The sequence below is a fragment of the Pelmatolapia mariae genome, linkage group LG9 (genome assembly GCF_036321145.2).
Source record: "Pelmatolapia mariae isolate MD_Pm_ZW linkage group LG9, Pm_UMD_F_2, whole genome shotgun sequence".
Taxonomy (NCBI): domain Eukaryota; kingdom Metazoa; phylum Chordata; class Actinopteri; order Cichliformes; family Cichlidae; genus Pelmatolapia; species Pelmatolapia mariae.
The window spans coordinates 19926415-19937877 of record NC_086235.1 but is presented as its reverse complement, the minus strand read 5'-3'; the positions used below and the strand labels follow the sequence as shown (position 1 = coordinate 19937877).

The 11463-nt window shown below is 37.6% G+C and overlaps 1 protein-coding gene across 2 annotated transcripts; it reads left to right on the top strand.

The window, feature by feature from the left end:
• The first annotated feature begins 214 nt into the window (after positions 1-214).
• LOC134634480 (receptor-type tyrosine-protein kinase FLT3-like) lies at positions 215-10152 on the top strand. Of its 2 annotated transcripts, none has more exons than XM_063483708.1 (24): positions 215-363; positions 986-1059; positions 3409-3560; positions 3639-3766; positions 3875-3986; positions 4204-4346; positions 4560-4738; positions 4900-5038; positions 5120-5297; positions 5437-5537; positions 5631-5745; positions 5826-6031; positions 6131-6234; positions 6320-6452; positions 7075-7179; positions 7263-7373; positions 7538-7694; positions 7799-7911; positions 8051-8172; positions 8472-8594; positions 8685-8796; positions 8884-8983; positions 9200-9305; positions 9403-10152. In XM_063483708.1, the coding sequence occupies exons 1-24, from the start codon at positions 336-338 to the stop codon at positions 9619-9621; spliced, it is 3060 nt and encodes a 1019-aa protein (XP_063339778.1). In that variant the 5' UTR covers positions 215-335; the 3' UTR covers positions 9622-10152. The 2 variants fall into 2 exon arrangements, with proteins under 2 accessions (XP_063339778.1, XP_063339777.1); XM_063483707.1 differs by having other exon boundaries at positions 6317-6452.
• Positions 10153-11463: the final 1311 nt, after the last annotated feature.

Here is an 11463-nt window from a genome sequence, read left to right as displayed (position 1 = left end):
TTTTTGGTCTTACTGGATTATGGTACAAATATTTCCCAGCATGCATACAATATCTCTCTTCTCCCTCTCTGTCATGTTGATAACGTAGAAACCAGCCTCTTCAGTTTTTTCTTAATAAAAACACGGAGAAAACAATGATTGTACTTCCATTTTTTAAATCTCCAACAATAACGTTATACTGGGGGGATTAACAGTAGTTTCTCGCGTGTATATTTTAGGCTCTCAGCGTCATCCAATGGTCTTATACTTCCTCTGTTTATAAGGCACATACGGACGTCTTGTACGCCAGTCTAGCCACAGAGTGAGCATGTAAACCAGCCAGAAAATACGCATCAATGCCGAGGCACCAAAATATGATTGCGGGTGAGTAAGACTCTTTCAAATCCATGTTTTGTGGCCTGAAATATTTCCCACTGAAGTAGTGCAACCTTTAGATTCACGTTTGGCATTTACCAGTTAGGGTTCAAAAATAAAAAATGGCGTGTTAGAAATAAAGATTCAGATATAAAATATTGGGTTGACATCAAGATTTACATTTTCAGTTTGAGGAACTTCAAGGCTCAGCAGCGACTGACAAGTCTTAAGGCTGACATTTGTAGTTCATATAAGGTGACGGTGATGATGATCTCAGGAAGAAAATAAATATCAGAAATAATAGGTGTGTGTCCCTATAAAAAACACACAAATTACACTTTGTGTGATTTTTATAGTTTAGAAGTGTTTAACATTTCTAGTTTAATATAATAAAAAAAAACTCTACTGTGCCATTAATAAATTCACAGGAAACACTTAACACATCAGTTCATTTGTCCTCATGACTGTGTTGCTTTGCGCTTTTTTTCAAATTTGCTTATTTGCTTATGTTGTATTTTCTTTAAAATTAAATAATCAATTCCTGTTTCACTTGTTATTTTCCAGTAAATTTCTAATAATTCGGGAAATGTGCATTTGTTTGACCTGAAGTTTTCATTTTCTGTATCTCCAGCTGTTCTGCTGCTGTGTGCTGTTGGGGCACTGTCTGATGATGGGAAGACCCCACCATGTGTGCCCAGTGATGAAGTAAGAGCTGCTTTAACTGGAAAATAATGGGGGAAAACAGCACAATTTAGTAGATGCTGCACAACTGCTGAACTGACACATAGTAACTGTAAATAATATATGCACAAACCATTAGAACTCAAATATGAAGTAATTGCACTATTGCACCCTTTTTTGTATAAACAAAAGAAAATATTCTTCAAACTTTGTGTAGCTGTATCTTATTTTCACTAATGACAGTGTCATTGTTTTATGAGTATGCAGAAACACAAAAATGCAGAGCAACAAGATGATCTAAAATGTCACAGGGGGAAATGGTAATCCTGTTTCATTTCTTGAAATCTGTCACTTTGTCTCATTTCAGTAAAAACTCTGAGTCCAAATGTTATTCCATTATAAAAGTAATGGACGTTTTTTTTAACCAGTTCATAGTTTAATGTTTTCACACATGTAGTTGTGTGAAAAATAAAGTATACCCGCTTTCGTTTCTAAGGTTTTACATGACAGGACAAGTTAAAATAATCATCTGACCCTTAGCAGTGACATTATTTGTTTAACAAATACTGAGTCAAAATGCAGAAGCTGTGTTTAAAAATATAAGTAGACCCCCAAGATTTAACAGCAATAGCTTTAATAATAGTTTTCTGTGTGAGGTCATCAGTCATTCTTATAGCCCAAATTATCACCCTTGCACCACCATGCTTCACAGTTGGTATGAGGTGTTGGTGCTGATATGGTGTGTTTAGTTTTTCATCATATGTGGTGCTGTGCATGACAGCCAAACGTCTCCACTTTGGTCTCAACTGTCCAGTGGACATTGTTCCAGAAGTCTTGGTTCAGATGTTCAGATTTGTTCAACTTTGCAAAGCTAAGCTGTGCTGCTATGTTCTTTTTAGAGAGACGAGGGTTTCTTCTGGTAACCCTTCCAAACAAGCTGTGTTTGTTCAGTCTTTTTCTAATTGTACTGTCGTGAACTTTAATAATTAAAAAGTTAACTGAAGCCAGTAGAGACTGACATGTAGCTCACAAGCTTCTTGCTGATTCTGAGGTTTGCACTGTCTGAATTTGGGGTGAATTTGCTGGGACGTCACTCCTGGCAAGATTGGCAACTGTGTTGACTGTTTTCCACTTGTGTCATGATCTGAGCAGCCAGGAACACACAGGCACAAATGTAATCTTCAAAAAAATGGGTTTTATTATACCCCAAAAAGGACAAGATGATTACAAAAATTCAAAATAACAAAAATAAACTTTTTAAGAACCAAGTGGGCCCATAAAAGAAGTCAACTTAACAGAATGCTACTCAAAAGTCACTTAACAAAAACATAACTCAACAAACTGACCTGCACAAATGAGAAACAGCTCCAATTATATAGCAAATGAACAAACCACTATATACACCAAAGGTGAAAACTAAAGAGATAAGAGCTAACCATCATTCAAGAAGAACCCCATTCCCCCTACATGATCACAATAGATGGTCCAATCCACTTTATTGGCTTCTGCATTTAAACCAGCTCCACCCTCAGCCTCCTCTTTCAGCCAGACCAGGAAGGACTGGAGCGGAGGTCAGGTAACTCAGAAAGAGCAGAAATATAATTAATATAACATACCTATATAAAATAACAAACAATGCAAAGCAAAGTCTATGCCACCATTTGGGCTATAGCTTAGTGCTGTCATGTATTACAGGTAAACTCAAAATATCAAATTAGTTAACTGATCACAGAAGCTTTAGAGCATGACGTAAGCATAAGACAAAAAGATCAAATGAATATTACCTAAGTATCTCAATTGTGTGGTTGCCTGCAGCCATCACAACTTGTAAATAGTCTTTCTCGCTGTAGAATGATGGATTTCAAATTGTTTGGAAATGGCCGTGTAACCCTACCCATATTGATTGGGAGCAACAATTCCTTCACTGAGATGATTGTTGATGTTGTTACACTTTCACGCCTGAATGCTCCAGACCAGAAAACTGCTGAAACATTTGCTTTATTAGAGGTGCTCATGATTACTGATGATCAGCACTTGACCGCTACTTACCCTCTTAAATCCTGTGGAAGTAATAAATAGTTACTTTGGTTTTCATACAATGCTTCTCCATTTTTGCTTTATTTTTCTTAAATAATTATATAGTCTAATATTTTATGTGTTTTTATTTTGTCTTAATATGTAAAATTGAAACAATGTTTATGCTTGGTTTGGTGATTAACAATCTCTCAGCTTTTATTACAACTTCAGACACTTAAATGCTAAATCAACCTTTTTATGTGTTTTTGTAAACCATTTTTTTTAACATCTTGCCATCAGTGATTATTTTATTGCTGCTTAATAAAGGAGGATTAAATGGTGGCTCTTGTTTTTCAGGCAGAATGTTTCCTACTAGCTGATTATTGGAATCGATCTAGTCCCATCACCAAAGAGTTGGCGGTGGGTATGAAACTCATCATCTCCCTGGAGGGCCTCTCTGAATCTCCTGTCTGCCACTGCATCGGAGGAGAAAACCGACTAATAACAGCGTAAGTGACCGTCTGTGTTTCTGTTTGTGTGCTTTATCTTTTTATCTAATTAAACTGAGATGTTTCCTTTAATCTCAGCAGAAATGGGAGTCAGTCCATGGTCACATCACCGCTTTCTGAGACAGATTCAGGGGAGTACACTCTGACCTGTCAATCCAACAATGTCACCATGTTCTCCACGACTGTGAAACTTCATGTAGTAATGAGTGAGTAACAGCTTCTCATCTTCTTTCTTCTACAATACTCAAACAATCTCTGTTTGATCATAAATTTGTGATAATAAAATAAATGTAAGTGTTTTCTTTGTTCTTTAGAACGTCCAACAAAACCACAGCTGATGCTCGATGGTGTTGATGTGTCAGGTACTTCCCCGCTTTTTAAGTGCGTCTCTGAGGGTTTCCCCAAACCCACAATCAAATGGCCTGGGTAAGATGTTGTCCTTTACGTTTTTATGCAAACTTTAGAATAGCAGCACTTCTTAATGTCTGATTTTAGACTGAATCATTTAGAGAGATGCTTTATTTTGGTGGGTGGTTAGGATAGATGGGTATTAGACAAGCTTTGATAATAATATATGTCAAAGACACAGCGCTCTAAAAATATAATTTTACACCACTAACAATTTTTTTCTCTGTTTGATCAGTAACAAGGATGGAGAACAGAGTTTAAAGGAAAGTGACGGAAAGACAGAGAGCACAATATCAAGCACTGAGTATTATGATAGAGGAATGATGTGCTGTGCAACCAATGCTGAAGGACAAGAGTGCTCCCAACTGTATGACTACGGTAACTGGATTTAAATTAACTAATAACAAATTTAATACATCCATAATGAATGTATCCATAAATTATTACAGGAGTTAATTTGAGTAAAATTTGGTTCAAATACTTGAAAAAACAGTGTTTACTCAGACATTCACTAACTAATCTCAGAGAAGCAAATGACAAATTCTGCCTGCCAAATACATTTTTGACTTGAGGCCCTGATGTGTGTTTCAGACTTACAGAGCAGCATAATGAACAAAGATGAGGTATCTACTGTCACCCTCAGCAAAAATCAGTCTCTGCTGCTTCGCTGCAGAGTAACAGGATACGGTCTGAAATCACCTGTGTGGGAGAAAGGAGGAAAACAGCTCAATGCCAGGACATTATCATGTAAACCAGAGAAGGAGGAGGAGGTACAGTAATGTCCTGTAATCAGGAAGAGTTTCCTTAAACTTTCTTGTTATGTTTGTCTGAAAACTGACCGACCTCTTTAATATTCCTCAGTCTGAGACACAAAGTACTTCACTGATAACCATCCTGCAAATGATCATTATTATGTTTTTTTTTCTTCCAGATGTGCATTAAAAATGACTCACATTACGCTGTTCGGACGGCCTACCTGTCCATCAGATCAGTGAGAGAGGAGCACAGCGGCACATACACCTGCACGAGTACAAATAGAAACTCAACGTCTGTTCATGTTCATGTCTTGGGTCAGTAGACTTCATTTCATGTCATTATTATTTGAAACTGTTCCCAGTGAATAAATCTGGTTTATTCTTGTGTTTCCTCAGATGAAGGTTTCCTCTCTGCACAGCTGGATGAGACCAAGATCATATCAGCTCAGGAGGCATCCAGCACCTGCTTGCAGGCCACTGTTTCCTACCATCCTGTTCTCCAGCACTGTTCCTGGGAGACTCCTGACAAAAACAGGACTAAATGTGTCAGGGACACATGGGTAACACAGCACAGGTACTTCAATGAAGCAAACTGTCACCATGTAGAAGTGTAAAATTATCCATTCATTCATGTTTTTCATGAGCAGCAACAGAGAACTGCTGCTGTCCAGTATAATCATGTGATATGAGGTCTATAATGAACTGTTTCTCAGGACTGTGAAGCTTTGTGATCCACTCATATCAGGAAATTATACGTTACACCTGGAGGCTGGAGGACAAAAGGAAACAAAGACCATATCAGTGTGTGTTGTAGGTGGGTTAATGTAACCTTTGTTACAGTTATATTATTACTTATAATTTATATTTAAAATGTGAGATTGTTTGACATCATCTGATTTTGTTCCAGATGAACCAAAGTTCAACTTCTTGTATAATAAGGATGATGGTACCCTCAACCTTGAGACTGCCAGTCTGTTGCCAGCAAACTATACATGGATGTTTTGCTCTAAACTCAATGACAGGTATGATTACCTGCACAGCCGTTCAGCTCAGAGAGCATTTTAGCTCTGATTATTTAAACTCCTTTTACTCTGTTTCACAGCTGCAGTGAAACGGACTCATCCTGGGATGAGGTCCCAAATGCATTTAAAACAGTCTCTAATTTTTCCTGCAACAAGCTGATCAAGAGCCCAGTGAGCAAAGACGTGTTAAAAGGAGACCAATTCAAGTTTTGTCTGACAAACTCAGTTGGCTCCTGGTGCAAAACCCATTACATGATTATGCCACCTACACCTCAGCCCTCTATTGGTAATAACAAATCTTTAATGAATAGATTTACTGAAAATATTTGATGAAAAAAAAAATCTAAAAGTTGTCATGCTAACATTGTTTTGTTTTGTTTTTTAGGTAAGCCACCTGAGGATAACTCCTTCCTGCTGACAGTATGTGTGGTTCTGGCTCTGGCTTTGACAGTCGCCATCATGGTGCTCACATATTTTGTCAAAAAGAAGGTAAATATAAATAAGGTGTATCAGCATACATATAAATGCAAACACACACAAAGATATGATACCAAACCTTTTATGTTTCCAGCAGAAACCTCAATATCAGCCTCAGCTTCAGATGATCCAGATGACTGGACCCAGTGATAATGATTACATCTACATCAACTTCAAGGACTTTGAGTATGACAGGAAATGGGAGTTTCCCAGGGAGAACCTTGAACTGGGTATGAAGTACACCAAGTTACAGGGTTAAATATATGCATCAACACATAAAGTTTTCCACTCAGTCAGTAAGAAAAGGTTTAAAAGAACATTTAAATATATGTAAAATTATTGATTTAGCTGCTAGCAGACCTCCGAAACCAAATAACAAGAGGCCCTTCAAATGGTAACAAGACGTACTTGAGGGCTTGCAAAATGACAGACTGAAGCGGAAAAAAGAGGAAAAAAAGTTCTACATAAATGTGTTATCTGTGAGATATTCAGACTTTCCTCTTTTCATTTTTTTATTAAGAGCTTTACCTTTCTGGGCCTCAAAGTGTTGTCTGAACTCAGCAATACACCACGTTTAAAGAGGAAATGTCTCTTTCCCGGAACTTCTAACCAGATAGATATGTGAAACATATGAAGGGGCCCCAGCAGGACACCTTTAAGAGGCCACAACTCTTTGGTTTAATTTTGCAGAACAATCATTTGTCTTTAGTTTTTTTTTAATGGCATAAGCTCAATCTAAAAACTAACTTAATGTGAACACTTTTTTCCCTCATATTTCATTACAACGTGTTGATAAACGTAGTCAATATAATATACAAAACAGAATTTTGAGTGTTTTTCTGTCCTCCTCAGGTAAAGAACTGGGCTCCGGAGCTTTTGGCATGGTGGTCCAGGCTACAGCTTATGGCATCAAAAAGCCAGGGGTCTCACAGAAGGTGGCCGTCAAGATGCTGAAAGGTTGGTGTTTGTTTCATGAGTGAAATGCAGAGCCTTAAAAGGGATTATACCTAAAAGTGCTAATCTTGTACTTGACTCTGCAGAAAAACACCAGACTATGGAGAAGGAGGCTTTGATGTCAGAGCTCAAGATGCTAACTCACATCGGACACCATGCCAACATTGTCAACCTGCTCGGTGCATGCACAGACTCTGGTGCGTTTAACACAGCAGATTACGGACATGCACAATCTCATCTTTCAGATGAGACCTACTGCCCTGGTTTCTGATTATTTGGCATAAATTTTGTGCGCAAGCCATGATGCTGTATATTAATGTCAAACAGAAGTTTTAAAATAACCTAATTTCCCCTCATCTAGGACCAGTATACCTGATTTTCCAGTACTGCTGTCATGGAGACCTGCTGAATTACTTAAAAAACAACTGTGAACGTTACCACAAGTCTGTCACCGATGCTTTTGACAAAGACCGTTTCAGAAGCCTCTACCACAACCTGCAGCTCAGGAAATGCCCCAGGTGAGACAGGTTTCTATATCAGTGCTGCCTTTTGTTTATTTGTTAAATTATTCTCTGCAAAGTTGGTGTGGCATTACAGTTGTGTTACATTTGTCTTTTCTCAGTGCGCTGGAAGCACCAGTGGATAATTACGTGCCCATGTACACCGCTACCACAGGGGGGCAGGAGGACATCGCGCTCCTAACCATCAATTCTGACGACGTGGACAGCTGTGAAGGTGAGAAATGTGATATAAAGCCAGCACAGCATGCACGTTATCATGGTGAAAAAAGACGTTTTAAAAAGGTGTATTTGTGAACAGAGGTTGACACACTACTGTGATTCAGAAATGGTGGCTGAACACAATTTATCTGCAGACCCAGAGAGCTTTGAAACCCCAGACGAGCAGACGGAAGACCTGGAAGCCCTGACCTTTGATGACCTGCTGAGCTTTGCCTTCCAAGTGGCAAGAGGCATGGAGTTCCTCTCCTCCAAGAATGTAGGTGACAAACACCAGACAAACATCTGTCACCCAGCCTCTCTGCAGAAACACATTTAGTCTTTTTAGTTCCTCTGTGTTGATGATTAATTTAGACCTAAATTGGCAGAACAAACCTGAAACACCTGTGTTAGTTTCTTAGTTCTTTGCATTTTGTCATAATATATCTATATTTGGGGGATTTGGAATTTTATAAACCGCACAGTTCAAGCGAAATTATTTAAATATAACTAAAATAAAATTGCATATCAAAATAAATACACAAAACATATGCTGATGACTGCTCCTTTGGTCTGCAGTGTATCCATCGGGACCTGGCAGCTCGAAATGTCTTAGTGACAAACGGCAGGCAGGTGAAAATCGGTGACTTTGGACTCGCTCGGGACATCGACAACGACTCCAACTACGTCGTGAGAGGAAACGTATGTTGGATGATACTTTGGTCATTTTATATTATTCACTGACTTATGTTAATCACTGTGGGTGGGTGACTGAGCTCTGCTGTCTCACAGGTGCGTTTACCAGTAAAGTGGATGGCTCCTGAGAGCATCTTCCAGGGAATGTACACCATGAAGAGCGATGTCTGGGCTTATGGCATTCTGCTCTGGGAGATCTTCTCACTCGGTAACTTTCACAAACATTAACTCATTGTGAGCAGCACATTCAAAAGATAAACAATCAGTTCTAACGTCTCAATGATGTTTGTCGCAGGTGTCACTCCATACCCGGGCATAAAGGTGGATCATATGTTCTATTCAATGATTGAGAGAGGATTTAAGATGGAGTGTCCATACTATGCCAACGAAACTGTGTAAGTCACATCTTAAATGTTTCATAAATGTACTAGGTTGTTTTAAGAAAACTATTATTTTAGGATTCAAATAAAGACAGAATCACATTAATACATCAGTAAAAATCAAAAATAATACTCTATTTCTGTTCTGTTTTGAAACTTTAGCTATTCTGGACTTTTAAATATAACTTTTGCTTTTATTAAGTCAGTAGTGTTGTGTATGTTCTTCTGCAGGTATGGGATGATGCATAAGTGTTGGGCCCTGGATCCCGCTAACCGCCCCTCTTTCTCCAAGTTGGTGTCCTTCCTGTGTGACCTGCTCATAGACCGAGAGGAGAATGTAGGCCTTAAAGAAAATCGCAATTTTTGTGTTAAATTATACTCAAACATATATGTGAATGTAGCAGCGTAATCATTATCAACATTCACTTTTTCAGCTCTACCAAAACACAATCAATCAGACTTGCAGCGACTACCAGAATGCGTCGACCATCGTGGACATGTCTGTCTTGACCAAAGCAAGCGAAGAAAAGAAGACCCAGGCCACCAATGACTACTGTCAAACCTATGCCACTGAAGAAAAAAGAGCAGAAACATGTGACGGAGACACTGTGGCAGCTGAGAAGGAGCTTCTGAAACCATCTGATGCAGAGTGATCACCTTTATACCTTTATTTTTATCCATATATCCAGCAGCTTGCATAACAATACTGATAATATGGTACTAACCTAAGAATTTAGAGTAGAATGTACTTGCTTTATTTTATATTCAAGCATAGCAAGCAGTTTTGGTAAATTATCTTTTTTACAATAAAATGAGGTTTGATAAAATATATATATTTAAAGTATTTTTTGTCCAGTTTTTAGTGTGCAGCTACAAAATACAATTAATTATGAAACAAAAATATTCAGAGGAATGTACTTTAGAAATGTAGCTATGGAAAAAAGATTTCTCCATTATGTTTATATGAAGACTCAGGAATTTATTACATGTTGCATATATTACATTGTTATACATGGTACTATTTTTTTTTTTTTTTTTTAAATACATTTATACGCCAGCAGGGAATCCACGCATTATATTTTTTGTACACATTTATTTTTTCATAATAAACTTTCTTTATATATTTTACTGGAACTTTTACACTATATTACATTTTATCTACAGCATTTTATCTTCCAGCATTACACCTGCAATAAAATGTACTTTAAATAAAGAAACTAATTTGGCCATGCCTGGTGTTTCCTCGGCTGTTTTATTCGAGTCTTGTCAAAGAAATAACAATCAGAATTTTTTCATAAGCATTTCACAGGAAAATACTTTTTATACATACAAATTTTATTTTTCTCTTTAACCTCCTAAGGCCCGAACTCTTCCACGACATGCATTTCTAATTTCTCTTTGATATTTGGGCATATTGGGGCCCGATGAATGTAAAAACAAAGAATTTCCAGATTTTTTTTTTTACCTTATTTTTGTTTTTAAGACAAATATGAGACACAAATGAGGATATTCATTTAAAATTTTGATAGAACAGTAGCAGTATAATGTCCTCGTAAGTGGATATCAGCCCATGTAGAGCAAAATTGAGTATTTTGGTCAAAATAACCAAAAATGTGATGTCCACATATGTGGACGGCAGGCCCTAGGAGGTTAATGATTTTGTGTTATACTAGAGTACAACACATTCAGAGTGAAAACAAACTGCGCCTGACTTTACAGATTAAGATTTGTTGAAAAAAACACTGATCAGGTATTAAAATCTGATGTTCCTAACCCTCTACAGCATAGCGTTGCCCTGAGGCAACAAACCACATTTTCATGCCTTACACTGGCCCTTCAAAAAAAAACCCACTTTTTTTTTTTCAAATAATGCTACCAGACACATCTCTTTCCAATAAAATGATGAGTTGAAGGTGGTGTGACTTTCATTTTGGGGGGGGGGGGACCCCTTTCTGCAAGCTGCACTACATGAGAGACATCTCCATTAGGAGGCAAGATAAAGATCACTATTTTACGTGTTTATAGTGAAATAAATGTATAATAAAAAATACTTGCATGTGCATGAATATGTTAAGAAGCATATTTGATTGTTTGTTCTATTTTTTTAAATTTATTTATACAGTAAAACTGTTAATTTTCATTCGTTGCCTCAAGGCAACACTGCGCAGTTAGCCCAATTTTTTCAGGCAATATAATGCATTTGCATATGTGTGTAGAGATGTGTTTGTGTGCATTTATATGATCATAGTATATGTTTTTTACTTTACAATCTACTCATAATTACAGGACATGGATGTAAATACCTTTTATGGAAGGAAACCAAGGGAATGTGCACTTTCTGTCCTCAGAAAGTGAGGACAGTGAGCTTTCAGGGACTGACAGTGAAGTAGAGGAGTGGATTCCTAAATGAGGTTTGAGGGATACTTAGGAGCTCAGGGGTCAGGGGTTAGTTGGTAAAGTAACTGTGCCTGTGTGTGTGTTAGTGCCCACATAGC